Source organism: Pogona vitticeps, chromosome 5 (assembly GCF_051106095.1).
Source record: "Pogona vitticeps strain Pit_001003342236 chromosome 5, PviZW2.1, whole genome shotgun sequence".
In the NCBI taxonomy this organism is placed as follows: Eukaryota; Metazoa; Chordata; class Lepidosauria; order Squamata; family Agamidae; genus Pogona; species Pogona vitticeps.
In genome coordinates, this window is record NC_135787.1 from 104241568 (window position 1) to 104256726 (window position 15159).

At 40.6% G+C, this 15159-nt stretch overlaps 1 protein-coding gene across 4 annotated transcripts in view; it reads right to left on the reverse strand.

Annotated features, from left to right (window-relative positions):
* Positions 1–15159, reverse strand: part of PARVB (parvin beta) — a 70616-nt gene that overhangs the window by 33177 nt on the left and 22280 nt on the right. Inside the window, exon 1 of one of the 4 annotated variants that reach the window (XM_020788905.3) lies at positions 8512–8626. The exons of 2 other annotated variants lie outside the window; for them this stretch is intronic. In XM_020788905.3, coding sequence (XP_020644564.1) covers position 8512 — 1 coding nt within the window. In that variant the 5' untranslated portion in view covers positions 8513–8626. Of the gene's footprint in view, positions 1–3050; positions 3265–8511; positions 8627–15159 lie in introns of those variants that run through there. One more of the 4 variants, XM_020788904.3, reaches the window with a different exon arrangement.

Consider the following 15159-nt stretch of genomic DNA (forward strand, 5'->3'; position numbering starts at 1 on the left):
AAGTTTACCAAGATGGAATAGCAAAGAAAAAGAAAAAGAGAAAGACTTAATTGACTGGAGGGAAGGCCTGCTTGAATAACCAAGTTTTTAACTGGCTTTTAAAAACACCCAGCGAGGGTGCCAGCCGAATTTCTGTTGGAAGGGCGTTCCACAGCCGAGGAGCCACCGCCGAGAAGGCCCGGTTTCTTGTTTTTTCCTTCCGGGCTTCTCTCGGCGTCAGACCCCTCAGCCGCCCCTGCTGGCTATGTCGGGTGATTCGGGTAGATCTGGGTGGGAGAAGACGGTCTGCCAAATACTGAGGTCCCAAACCGTTTAGGGCTTTATAAGTGATCATTAGCACTTTGAAGTCAACGCGGAAACGGATGGGTAACCAGTGCAAAGCAGCCAGGGTGGGGGAGATATGCTGGTGTTTTCTCACCCCACTAAGGAGCCTGGCTGCTGCATTCTGGACCATCTGAAGTTTCCAGAATTTGTGTGAATTCATCATTGTGTGAGGCACTCGTTGTGCGAGGCACCACTGTATATGATATTGATGATTGTATGCAATTAATAAATAACATCTGTGATTCCAATATAATTTAATACACTTCAATAAATCAATTCTGTTGGCAGCAAGTGTCTGAATAAAGTCTTTTACGTTGTGGATAACGGAAATCCACTGGTGGCAGTGAGAAAGAGAAGTAACTTTTCATTTGATATCTGCTGGTGAGCTGACGATGTGAGCCTTTGTTTGGTGAAGCAAGGGTCATGTGGTAAACATCACAGTTCCTATCTGACTGCTGCTGTGCTAGACTCAAAGAAGAGAAGACACTGAACAGTGGAGGGAAGGAATTTCTTATTATTGTAATTATTTTTCTTTCAGATGTGTGTGTGCCTATATATGTTTGCCTTTCTTAGCTTGCTTGCTTTTTTTGGTTTCCAGGAAAGGAGCATGTGGGTGGGTGTGGTGTGTGGTTGATTTTTTTCCTTAAAAATTTGGCTAATTTACTCTATATTTATTCTGTTAGAGGTGAATATTTTGGTGGTGTTTGGAGGGGCTGTTTTGTTTGCGCATAGTGGTAGTTGGTTGTGCCACTGCCTGCTTTTGGATCAGATTGATTATCTGTTGCCTTGCCTCTGCTTTTTGGGAGTATCTATTATAAGTCATTTAGAGCTCTTTTGGACTAGTGCCAGAACAGGAAGGGAGAAAAGGGAAATGAAACGCTTGCCTTTTCATGTTAAACAAAAGGACATGATAGATAGATAGATAGATAGATAGATAGATAGATAGATAGATAGATAGATAGATAGATAGATAGATAGATAGATAGATAGATAGATAGATAGATAGATAGATAGATAGATAGATAGATAGATAGATAGATAGATAGATAGATAGATAGATAGATAGATAGATAGATAGATAGATAGATAGAAGGACGGACAGATGGACGGACGGACGGACGGACGGACGGACGGATGAGGCACACACCAGAAGAACGAAAACAAAATAAAACAAAAAATTGTCATGAATATCCTCAATTAATGTTTCACTGAAAGACAGTTTTTGATTGTATACATAAAGAACCTAATTCCTATTTCCTCTTTCCGTTTATTCATCACCTTCCCACCTCATACAAACACAATCTTAAAAAACAAAAACAAAACACATGCAGACGGTGGATATCTATACTTCACAACAACATAGTATTTCACATCAAAGACATTATTTACTACTTGAACATGCACAAAAACCTTTGAATAAAAAAAGTTAAGGCAAATAGTTTCCTTTCAATTAGCAAACATGAAGTATAGCACTAGATATGTACAGCCTAAATACCCACTCTATTATATGAACTTTTCTTTATTCCACTGGAAGGAAGAGAGGGGAGCAGGCAAAAACACCATCTTTGCTCATGCTACGTACTTGGACAAATGGGTGTAAATAACAATTCCAAGGCATCCTCCTCATTTATTTGTCAAGAATTTTAATTCTTAAAATAGATATGTACCATGTATGCTGGATGCCAAAACAAAGTCCCCAGAGGATACATTTACAATGCTTTAACAGCAGGTTTCCACATGACTGTACTTAAATGTGAGCTAGCTCCAAATTACAACAGGATATGAAGCATATCTGAATTTCTTAAGAATGAGACATAGACCGCATCCCCAATTCTGCAGTCTGTAAGGGCCTTGTAACCCACTGAGCCTCCAAGCAGCTTGCCAGATGACATAATAGGAAACCGGAGTTTCAAAGGAGGTCTTTGTCTACACAGTATCCTTCTGTTAAAGTAACAGTAACAGATTAGTCATATCATTATTTCTTTGTTTCCAACTTAAGAAATCCTTTAAAAGGAGACAGAGCAACAAAACAAATGTTTTCTTTTGGATTCCTCTTCCCCTCCGCCCCTTTATTAGATGTCACCCTAATGCAACATTTTCTTATATCTTGCAGGGTACTGGATTTTGCTGCTCTAGACCTCTCCCTTACCAGAACCTTCCATGCTTTGGGCGCTTCCAGACTATTTTTCTGTCCCTGATCTGCTGCCAGACTTGGTACTAACTCAAAACTATGGCTCCCTAAATTGTTTTGCACTAAGCAAATCCTCATACATTTCAATAAAAAAGTTCATTTAAAAATTGTTAAAATGGCCCATCCCCACTTCTCTTTCGTCGAAATCACTCAACATTTGCAGTATCTAAAACAGATATTATTCTGGATTTCCTGAATGTGACACTATGTGCTCAGAAGCTGACTAAGGACCAGCCCTTATGTGGAACTAAAAATAAACTATGCATAACCACACTCTGCATGCTGCCATCCAGCAAAGCGTCTGGGATGGGGAACACAAGAATAAGTCTGATCTTTAGAAAAAGAAAAAGTTATTTGCCACAATTGTAGAGCTGAGTTCTGTTTCTGAATTAAGCACTGAATTGGCAAGTTGACTGAGAAATGTCCCCTAAAAGCTTGTTCTGCTCACAGCAATTAACCCCCACCCCCACTGCAGGTAGCTCAGAATGAAAAGACAAGAACAGGTTTTCAGATAGAAAAAATCCTTCTCTCCTACCTCCTCCTTTCTTGCGTTTTTTGCACAGCAGGCTTGTCATCCCAGCTCCCTGGAATGTAAAGCAGGCTGTTGGGTATTATGTGGAGGACCTGCGTTGGTAGTCCTAAATATTAAAATATTGAAGTGAGACAGATGGACAGGAATTGACCTGTGAGCTTGGGCTAATTCAGTCCCACAGTGATATGGAAGGAGATGGCAGGACAGCAACAGTTACAAGGGGTAGAGAGGGGAGGGTGGAATAGAAGCACATGGCACGGCTCAGTGAAACTCAAGAAGAATGAGATTTCTCACATGGAAGCCAAGTAAGTGCCACTCTTCTGCCAACTTGTAAAATGTCCAGATGGCATGCTTATGCAGGGTGCTAGTAAAATGCCCATTATTACAATGGGGGAACTTGCGTGATGCAGACTTTCCTGGGGATGCAAACGCATGCCTGCAAGCCCACTTAGGAACACACTGCTCCTCCCTCTGGGATTTCAGTGTGTGAAAGCTATCTAGCATTAAAAATAGAGGGCGGATTTTACCAACCATTACAAGCACCCTCTTTTTCTCTCAAGGCAGAAACAAACCTTACAGACAATGGTTAATGTTGTTGTGTGCTATCAAGTCACATCTGACTTATGGTGATACTCCTTTCAAACTATGTGACATATTTAAGGAGTGATTTTATCATTACAACCACCCAGTGAGTTTACATGGCTTAGCAGGGATTTGAACCCAGGTCTACTGAATACTAGTCCGTCACTCTATTCCACTACACCACATTGCCACTTACAATCATTAAAAGACCAAAATCCTTAAAAGCATATTGTGTGAAAGGGTCAGATCCTGCACTAAAAGAAATGTGCACATGAAAGGTCACCAACTTGCTCTCTGCCCTTTCCAGATGTAAGAGGCAGGTATTACCCTTTCTCAATCCAGAATAAAGAATACTTCCTCTGTCTTAGAGAATGTTGCTACAGCTCTTGCAAAAATGAAGCTTTGCCCATTGACACTCTGTCTCATGACAGTCAGGAGATTTGCAGCATACTCACTGCATGGCAGCTGGCAGCCATAAGGTCCACTTTGACAAAAACATAGTGCTGGGCTTTACACACTGTACAAACACAGCTTCCTGGAATTAATATGCAACAGCTCATCAGTACATGGCAGTCCTGCCTGCCTGTATTATCATAGTTCCCATCCCAGAGATGGAGGGTTGACATGGAATTTCCATGTGGAGTTTACATTCTGACTGTGTGTCAGACACTATATTGATCTTAGTGATAGAGGCGGCCATACCCCAGCACCCACATCCACTAATCATGTGAACAGTCTCTTGAGGCTAAGTTTCACAGATTTTACCATCATAAGCAGCTCTGGAAATATTTACATTGAAGGGCATATCCATAAAATATTTTTACGAATTCATAATATTCATTTGAAAGGTTTTAAAGTATTCAGCAGCAGCAGTTCTCCATGTTCCAGTAATATAGCAATAAAAAATCAATAGTCAAGGGGGAAATTATGTGGTTTCTTTATCTCTGTTATTAGTAGGACTGCATGATAAGAATCCACAGGAAAAGTTGCAAGGCACCAGGTAAAATATTGAGATAAGAGTAAATCATTCCCCTTTAACCCGTAATACAAAAAGACAATAATCACAGGATACAAGATGATCACAGGAAAACACACTTGACATCAGACTTTAACTCCTTAAGTTTAATGCCCAGAGCATCTGTTTTTCAAGGCCTTCTCCTTGATGGCAATCAGTACTCTGGGTACTTAGAGAGAAGTTGGATGATAACTGCTATTTAATTTTAGCTATGGTTATTTCTGATCCAAGGTCTGAATCCCACAGTACTGGAAAACAGCAGCTGTTGCAGCACTGCTGATGAACAGAATGGCTAATTATGGGACACCAGGGACCGCATCTTCTGTCCTGTGCAAGCCACAGTGGAATACTGGCTTACTGAGCAAAGAGGTTTGTTTTCAAAACAGTTATGTGTCAAGTACTATATTTTTAAAAGGGTGTAAAAGAGAGATGCAAGAACAGTCTTGAAGAATTAGCTCCCTACCATTGTCAAGGGCAACACAGTAAAACAGTTTCACAATTTAGCCCACAAAAATAACTAGCCCGCTGCCACTGTTTCTTTTAAACAGTGGCAGCGGGCTAGTTATTTTTGTGGGCTAAATTGTGAAACTGTTTTACTGTGTTGCCCTTGACAATGCTAGGGAGCTAATTCTTCAAGACTGACTGGCTGCTGTATACATAGTAGTCATTTCTGTCATATTAGGAACAGAAAAGGAAGTACAGTGGTGCCTCGCTAGACGATGATAATCCGTTCCACTGAAATTGCTGTTTAGCGAAATCATTGTCTAGTGAAAAGCATTTCCATATTGGAATGCATTGGAAACCTGTTTAATGCGTTCCAATGGGGAAGAATCGTCATTGTCTAGCAAAGATCGGCCATAGGAAAGATGCTTTGCGAACTGCCGATGTTTAAATAGCTGTCTTGCGAAGCTTAGGTCCCGAAAACACCCATTTTGCGAGGGCGGAGGGAGCTGTCAAAATCGTTGTCTAGCGAAAATCAGTTTGCGAAGCAGGGACCAAACATTGTCCAAAGAAATTCCCCCATAGGAATCACTGTTTTTCGAATCACTATAGCGATCGCAAAAAGTCAATGTCTAGCAAAAAAACTGTTATGCGGGGTAACTGTCTAGCGAGGCACCACTGTAAGGCACAGCTCTCTTCCAGTTTACAAAAGCATCCTAGATTATAAACGAGAAATGAAGTCTCAGGATATAGAAAATAGAAACAAGCTCTTTATTCTGTATTTCTTTAAATGAATCATTTAAAAGCTTTGGCTCGACATGTTTCAGCGAAGCCTTCTTCTGGAGTGAGCTTCTTTATACTATCTGCACCTTTCTTTGCTCTATATCAGCTCCAAAACCAAAGAAAGGTACAGGTTGAGTGTAGGTTGAATGGGGCCGAGGGAGAAGGGGGGGGGGAAGACTTGTAAAAAGAGAGCAAAACCCAAAGAATAAATAAAAGATGAACGAACATTATGTTTAAGAATGTACTGGGCTTTTTGTTTGTTTTTTGCATCATCATCCTTATCACAATACTGACAACTTCCTGAGACTTGTCAGGAAAAGGGGCCCCGTTGTGCTAGAATGACTTCCTTCATCTTAGAAACCCTGGGAAACATGCTATACAAGTGGGTAGCAACTGGGTTCTCATGGAATATCTTTGACAGGTTGGGGAAAGAGAGAAATAGCTACTCTTTATCAGGGATGAGAGTTCTACAGGAGTCATTCCTCTTACTTTCAACACTGTTTTCTGTCCCTTTTGTACAGCAGCTAAGATGAGATAATTTTTGCATGAATTTTGAGCTGTACGTTCTTCCAGAACAGTGTGTTTCCTGTATGAAAATCCTTGGTAGTCTGAAGGAAGAGGTCTAACTTGATATACATCAATCTGCATAAAAATAAATAGTACATAAAGTTATGGATGGTGGGAAGCATTCTTGCTCTCCCTGTGGACACCCATGAGACAACTGGGTTTTTGCAAGCCTTTTTCTCAGTTTTCTCCAGCTACAGAATAGGAAACACCACCACCACCACCCACACTGCAGAGAAACTGAAATGGGCATTCATGTAAATGGGTATCATCCACAATGAGACTGTTACACTATTGTACCATTCTGGCTGTCTTTGCACTGCTGATGACTGGCCACTGTTCTTGTGATCCTTGTATTCCTCAAGCAAACTGAATGAAAATTACCTCCAAGAGTGGCTACTGGGTACTTCCTTTCCCTTAGATACCTCCTCAAACACCACTTTTTCCATGAAGCCTTAAGCATTAACCTATTGAACCTTATCCCCAAATGCAATAAAACTCATATCTATAGAAGTGTTCTTGCTTATATAATCAGGCCCTTTTGATCTATGTATGTTATTTGTTTCCTCCCTTCCCTTCCCTCCTTTAGTATCTTCTCCAAAGTTTAGATTATAAATTGCTCAAGGCAGTCATTCTGGTACATCCCTCTGTGAAACATCTTGTATGCTAACAATGCAATAGAAGTACAGTGGGGTCTTGACTTAAGAACGGCTTGAGTTAAGAACATTTTGACTTAAGAACTGCTCTCATAGGAAAAAATTGACTTGACTTAAGTACTTAGATTTGAGTTAAGAACTAAAAAAAACCACGTGGGAGGCAGGGAAAGGGCAAAATTTGAACTTTCAGTTAACTGTTGGCCAGTGAAAAGGGTGCCTGTCTGCTTCCTCACTCCTCCCAGTGTTTAGAGAGTGGATTGGGAGACAGTCTTCAGACTGCCTGGTACTGTACTGCCTGGACTGTATTTTCCCTGCCTTCCCTGAACCTTTCTTGACCTAAGAAAAAAAGAAACAAAATATCCCCCTCTAGTGGTCGAAGGCAGAATAGCAGCTTCCCATTAGTTTCTATGGATGGAAAAGAGCAGATACGGATCAAATGGTTTTCAATGCATTCTTATGGGAAATGCAGATTTGACTTGAGAACTTTTTGACTTGAGAACCGCCTTCCAATACGGATTAAGTTCTCAAGTCAAGACCCCACAGTAATCATAATTCGTCATCACTATAGTTCAGACATGTGCACAAGTTCATGACTGCAGGATCAAGTACAGACATCCATCTATGAATGAGCTATGAAATATCAAAATTCTACAAATTGCCATCTCCATAAAAAGGAGAGTCACTGAATCAACAGAAATCATATAAATGTTCCTAGTAAGTGTTACTAAATTCTCATTGGTGCTCAGCTGACAGCAACATGCTTGAAAAGGACCTAGGAATCTTAGTAGATCAGAAACCAAGTGTGGCTTGAGTGTGTGATGTGGCAGCAAAATAAAGCTAGTGCAATTTTTATGCTGCATCAATGAAAGTACGGTGTCCAGATCAAGTTAATAAATAGTGCCACTCTATCCTCCTTGGGTCAAACCTCATCTGGAACATTGTGCCCAGTTTTTGGGCACCACTGTTTATGAAGGTTATCTAGAAATTTGAAAAATTTTAGAGAACGACAAACAGACAGTCTGGGAAATAAATCCTACGAGAGCTGAGGATGTTGGTTATGTTTAACCTGGGGAAGAAGAGACAGAGAAGTGATATGACAGTCATCTTTAAATATCTAAAGGGCTGTCACAGTGGAAGACAGAACAAGCTTGTTTTCAGCTTTTCCAAAGGACAGGACCTGTAATTACTAAGTGCAACAAACAAGCTGCTCCAACCAAGTCTTATAACCTTAGACAAGCCACAATCAACCAGGAAGTGAACCAAAGAGTCACCATTCAACTTAAATAACCCCAGTATTCCCAACCAAAGGTTTATACCTACACATGACAGGAAATAAGAAAAGCACAAATTATTTTAAATGGTTGCAAAAGTAAAAGACGGAGAGCAGAAATAAACTGCTAGAGAACAAGCGCAAAGAACTTACTGCTAAAATGATGGCCACACTGAAAATAGATCAGATCTTTCTACCACTGAGTAGGTTTGCGCAAGCCAAACAGAAATGTATTTCTTCTAGATCTTGCATCAAGCAATTCTAAAGAATTCTCAGAACAAAAACACTTTAAGCAACACAAGTGACTCTGCAGGAAGCCTAGACAGAAGATGATAAAACATTGAAAAACCACACATACAAGTTCTCTAGACTTCTCTTTTTGTGCAGTTATCTGTTTGTTTTCCTGAGCAAAACTGTCCAACACACTGTAAAATTAATTAGATGTTGTTGCTGTTGTTGTTGTTGTTTAGTCATTTAGTCGTGTCCGACTCTTTGTGACCCTATGGACCAGAGCACGCCAGACTTTTCTGTCTTCCACTGCCTCCTGGAGTTGGGTCAAATTCATGTTGGTAGTTTCGGTGACACTGTCCAACCATCTCGTCCTCTGACATCCCCTTCTCCTCTTACCTTCACACTTTCCCAACCTCGGGGTCTTTTCCAGGGAGTCTTCTCATGAGATGGCCCACGTATTGGAGCCTCAGCTTCAGGATCTGTCCTTCTAGTGAGCACTGAAGGTTGATATCCTTCAAAATGGATAGGTTTGTTCTCTTTGCAGTCCAGGGGACTCTCAAGTGTCTCCTCCTGCACCACAATTCAAAAGCATCAGTTCTTCAGTGGTCAGCCCTCTCTATGGTCCAGCTGTCACTTCCATATAACACTACTGGAAAAAACACAGCTTTGACTATGTGGACCTTTGTCAGCAAGGCGATGTCTCTGTTTTTTACGATGCTGTCTAGGTTTGTCATGGTTTTCCTCCCAAGAAGCAGGTGTCTTTTAATTTTACGGCTGCTATCACCATCTGCAGTGATCACGGAGCCCAAGAAAGTAAAATCTGTCACTGCCTCCAAATCTTCCCCTTCTAGTTGCCAGGAGGTGATGGGACCAGTAGCCATGAGCTTAGTTTTTTTATGTTGAGCTTAAGACTGTTTTTTGGTGCTCTCCTCTTTCACCCTCAGGTTCTTTAATTCCTCCTCACTATCTGCCATCAGAGTGATATCATCTTCATATCTGAGGTTGCTGATATTTCTTCCGGCAATCTTAGTTCTGGCTTGGGATTCATCCAGTCCAGCCTTTTGCACAATGCATTCTGCATATAAGTTAAATATGCAGGGGGACAACAAACAGACTTGTCGTATTCCTTTCCCAATTTTGAACCACTCAGTTGTTCCATATCCAGTTCTAACTGTTGCTTCCTGTCCCATGTATAGATTTCTAAGGAGATGGATAAGGTGGTCAGGCACTCCCATTTCTTTAAGAACTTGCCATAGTTTGTTGTGTTCAATACAGTTAAAGGCTTTTGTATAGTCAATGAAGTAGAAGTAGATGTATCTCTGGAACTCTCTGGCTTTCTCCATAACCCAGCGCATATTAGAAATTTGGTCTTGAGTTCCTCTGCCCCGTCAAAATCCAGCTTGTACTTCTGGGAGTTCTCGGTCCACATACTGCTGAAGCCTGCTTTGGAGGATTTTGACCATAACCTTGCTAGCGTGTGAAATGAGTGTAATTGTAGGGTAGTTGGAGCATTCTTTGGCACTGCCCTTCTCTGGGATTGGGATGTAAACTGATCTTTTCTAGTCCTCTGGCCACTGTTGAGGTTTCCAAACTTGCTGACATATTGAATGTAGCACCTTAACAGCATCATCTTTTAAGATTTCAAATAGTTCAACTGGAATGCCATCACCTCCACTGGCCTTGTTGTTAGTCATACTTTCTAAGGCCCACTTGACTTCACTCTTCAGGATGTATGGCTCAAGGTCAGCAACCACACCATCTGGGTTGTCTGGGACATCCAGATCTTTCTGGCATAATTCCTCTGTATATTCTTGCCACCTCTTCTTAATGTCTTCTGATTCTGTGAGGTCCCTGCCATTTTTGTCCTTTATCATGTCCATCTTTGAACAAAATGTTCCTTTAATATCTCCAGTTTTCTTGAACAGATCTCTGGTTCTTCCCTTTCTATTATTTTCCTCTGTTTCTTTGCACAGTTCATTTAAAAAGGCCTTCTTGTCTCTCCTTGCTATTCTTTGGAAATCAGCATACAATTTTCTGTAACTTTCCCTATCTCCCTTGCATTTTGTTTCCCATTATTTGTAAATCTCCTGGGAGATCAGAGGAGGATTATGTGCAGTGGCTACTGTCAGACATTTCCCCTTATATCACAAGACAAGTGGCCAAATTCTGTGCTGCAGCAATGGTTGTTCGTAAACAGATGTTTGGGTAGGTGATTTTAGATGGATAATTGTTTTTAATATAACACTGCCTGACGTTTTATCAATATTAAGGATATATGATGTTATTAATTGGAAAGAAGGTTTTAACATGTTTTAATGGAATTTTATTACCCTGCTTGACTTTTCTAAACAATAATTATATGTATCTATTTTATACTGAATTGGTTTTACTGGTCTTTGACCGTAATAAAGTATAACTACCTACCTTGCTTTTTATTTCCCTTCTTTGCTACAGTGGTGCCTCGACTTATGAACTTAATCTGTTCCGGAAGATGGGCGTAAGTCAAAATGGTCAGAAGTCGAAGCACCATTTCCCATTGAAATGCATTGAAATGCAATTAATCCATTATGGCTGAATAAAAATATCACCCTTAAAAAAAATCACTGCAAGACCCATTGGAAACACGATTAATCCCTTCCAGTCGAAGGAGTGGAAAAAAAGAAAAGCAAGCAGAGCTTGCAAGACAGATGGAAATGGGGGAAAAGTAATGCCAAAAGCAAGCGAAGCATGCAAGACAGATCAGAAATGGGGGAAAAGCAAAGTACCAAGAAGCAAACATACCCCCAAGACCTACTGGAAATGGGGGGAGACAACTCCAAAAAGCAACCAAACCCCCAAGACCTATCAGAAATGGGGGAAAAACAAAAAACAAACAAACCTCCCAAGACCCATCACAGCACAGAAACATAACCCCCAGCCCAAAACCACACTGCAAGAACACCCAGAACAGTTTTTAAAAACAGCACCTTACCTTACCAGGCAGCCTCCTCCGATCACACATTCTCTAGCTGCTGGGGCTAAAAAGCTAGAAAGAAGCAGCCTCGTCGCCACCTACAGTTAGAAATTTGAATTTTCCGCCTTTTCCCCCTGCTTTTTTCTGTTCATAACTCGAAGCTCCGGTCGCAAGCAGAAGCAAAATTTTGCGGCCAGAGCTGGTTGTAACTCAAAATGGTCGCAAATAGGGACGTTCGTAAGTCGAGGCACCACCGTATTTGTAAGGCTTTGTTGGACAGCCACTTTGCTTTCTTGCATTTCCTTTTCTTTGGGATAGTTTTTGTTGCTGCCTCCTCTACAATGTTATGAACCTCCAACCATAGTTCTTCAGGCACTCTGTCCACCAGTTCGAGTTCCTTAACTCTGATCTTCATTTCCACTGTGTATGCATAAGAGATTTGGTTTAGATTATACCTGACTAGCCCAGTGGTTTTTCCTACTCTCTTCAGTTTAAGATTGAGTTTTGCTATAAGAAGCTGATGATCAGAGCCACAAACAGCTCCAGGTCTTGTTTTTGCTGACTGTATAGAGCTTCTCCATCTTTGGCAGCAGAGAATATAATCAATCTGATTTCGGTATTGCCCAACTGGTGATGTCCATGTGTAGAGTCACCTCTTGTGTTGTTGGAAAAGAGTGTTTGTGATGACTTGCTTGGTCTCTTGACAAAACTCTATTAGCTTTTTCCCTGCTTCGTTTTGAACTCCAAGGCCAAACGTACCTGTTGTTCCTTTTATATCTTGACTCCCTACTTTAGCATTCCAGTCCCCTAGAATGAGAAGAACGTCTTTCTTTGATGTCAGTTCTAGAAGGTGTAAATCTTCATAGAATTGGTCAGTTTCAGCCTCTTCAGCATCAGTGGTTGGTGTATAAACTTGGATTACTGTGATGTTGAAAGGTGTGCCTTGGATTTGTATTGAAATCATTCTATCATTTTTCAGATTGTATCCCAGAACAGTTTTCCCCACTCTTTTGTTGACTATGAGGGCTACTCCATTTCTTCTATGGGATTCTTTCCCACAATAGTAGATATGATGATCATCTGAATTGAATTTGCCCATTCCCGTCTGTTTTAGTTCACTGACAGCCAGGATGTCAATGTTTATTCTTACCATCTCCTGTTTGACCACATCCAGCTTACCAAGGTTCATAGATCTTACATTCCAGGTTCCTATGCAGTATTTTTCTTTGCAGCATCGGACTTTCCTTTCACTTCCAGGCATGTCCACAGCTGAGTGTTCTTTCGGCCACTTCATTAGCTCTGGAGCTACCTGTACTTGTCCTCCACTCTTCCTCAGTAGAATGTTGGATGCCTTCCGACCTGAGGGTCCCATCTTCCAGCGTCATATCTTTTACTCTTTTGTTTCTGGTCATGGGGCTTTCTTGGCAAAGATACTGGAGTGGCTTGCCAGTTCCTGCTCCAGGTGGATCGTGTCTCCTGTCAAGATCTTAACAATCAGATTCATCATGAGACAGACCTTTTCATCATCAGGAGCAAGGAAGAATCCTATATTTCAGAAACCGGTTAAATGATAAAACATGGTTTTATTGACAATCCCAGTAAAATATGAAATGGTCTGAAACCTGTATTACTTTGTTTCAGCACTCTTGTATCTCAAGAGCCCTTAATATAATGAGTGTTATGTAGCAAATAGATACCAGTGGGACAAATGAAGAAGTGTACAATTTTCTTTTACGATTCTGGTGGACCTTTTTTCTAGCCTGTGCTGAGCTCTTTTCTTGGCAGGAATATTTCCAACTGCATTATCCTGGTAGAACAGCCTTCCCCACATCTGGCACAGCATCACAGCATCTGTCCTTCTGCTGAATTTTGACTCCTTCTTGGTAAAACAATATATGCAGGTTGACAACTCAGCAGGAGGGTAAAGATGTACCTTAACAGGAAAATAGGAGGGAAAGTGTATATAGTATGTATGTTCAGATGTGAGCAGGGCTGGCTCCACCGCAAGGCAGATGCTGAAGGATGTGGAATAGCAGCAAGATGTCATTAGGCTTATGCACTCACACCAACCTTTCCTTTGTGTCTGAGGGTGGAATAGTTTCTAATCCTGATTTGTACCAAATCATAGTTTGCTATTACAAGTGAACCTCCAAATTATGATTTGCACTCAATCTTAGTCTGAAATGCTAATTTTCTGGGCAAGCATATGTCATACTTGGCCAATTTGGATTCAATAGGAAATGCCTGTGGGATGCTGCTGCTTTTGCTGCCAAGGGTGAAACAACTAATGAAGTAAAGTGCGAGGAGAAGAGGAAGTATAGAAGAGCTCAAGTCTTTGTTCTTTAACAGCAAGTATGGCTTGGTGTTTATAGGCAAACCACATTGTAAACTAACCACAACTAAGCAAGAGGTAAATGATCAGATAGCAGAAGATGCAACAGGGCCTTTTTCTCAATGATTCTCATTTTACAAATTGTATTGCAAATAACTATGACTTTCGTTCGTACTGCAGTTATAATCTGATTTGACAACCTAGTTTCTGAGCAACTATTCCACTGGATTTGTTTGAATTGTTCACCCTAGACATCAGAAGTAAGAATATTTTTACTGCCTTCTGGAAATTCCAGCACTGTAAGATTTGCCAACACATGAAGGGAAGCTTAGTGAAACAAAAGCAAAAAAAAAAAAAAAAAAAGCTTTTTCCACCACTATCACCTCCAACTTCTGTAATGTACATTTACTGATGGAGTTTCCAACTGAAAGGGAAATAACCACAAAAGCAGCAGCATTCCACAGGCACTTTACTTGCACAGCCTCGGTCAGGGAGATGAAACTTGCTGGGATTCCCCATAGAGAAAAAAGGTCAAAACTATCCCCGTATCTCTGCAGATAAACATTTCTACAAGTGATTACAAAGTATGATGGGAAGTGATAGCCAATAATGAAAGAAAAAGGTAGCACAAAAGGCAGCTCATCCTTTATATGAGCACCATTCTCCAAGAAGAAGATTGAAGTCTAGAAAGAGCCAGCCCTTCTAAAGAACTGACAATTCAACCAGAGGATGTCAGAGTAGGTCTAAGTAGAGTCAGAACTACCCATCTAGCAGAATGGATGGAATCAGCTGAGCAGCTAGTGCCAGGGCATGCTGCTGGATAAGATGTGAAGAAATGTCTGAATAGATTACAAGATGCTATTAGATCACCTGAGGAGAATTTAGAGAAACTGGGAATGTTCATTTGCTAGAGTAACATCATGTGACTATAAAGAAAACTAAACAATTAATATCAACATTCATTATGTCCTGCAATGGGCACAGAGAAGATTGGGGGTGATGCGGAGATAATACAAAAGATATAGCACAATTTTGCTCCAAAATGATCTAATTTATTTCTTTTAATATATAATCAGTGATATATTGCTGCACTTTATATGTATCCTTGCTTAATGTTTTAATCATTTTTAGATGCTTTATAAGTTGATATTAATACAATCCTTCTGCACATTGCAACTTTGACATAAAAGAACAGTTGACTACACAATGGAAACCAAGCAGTGAAGGGTTAAAAACAAAGAAGTGATGAGAAATACTGCACTGAAAGCACTCATCATGTGCCAAT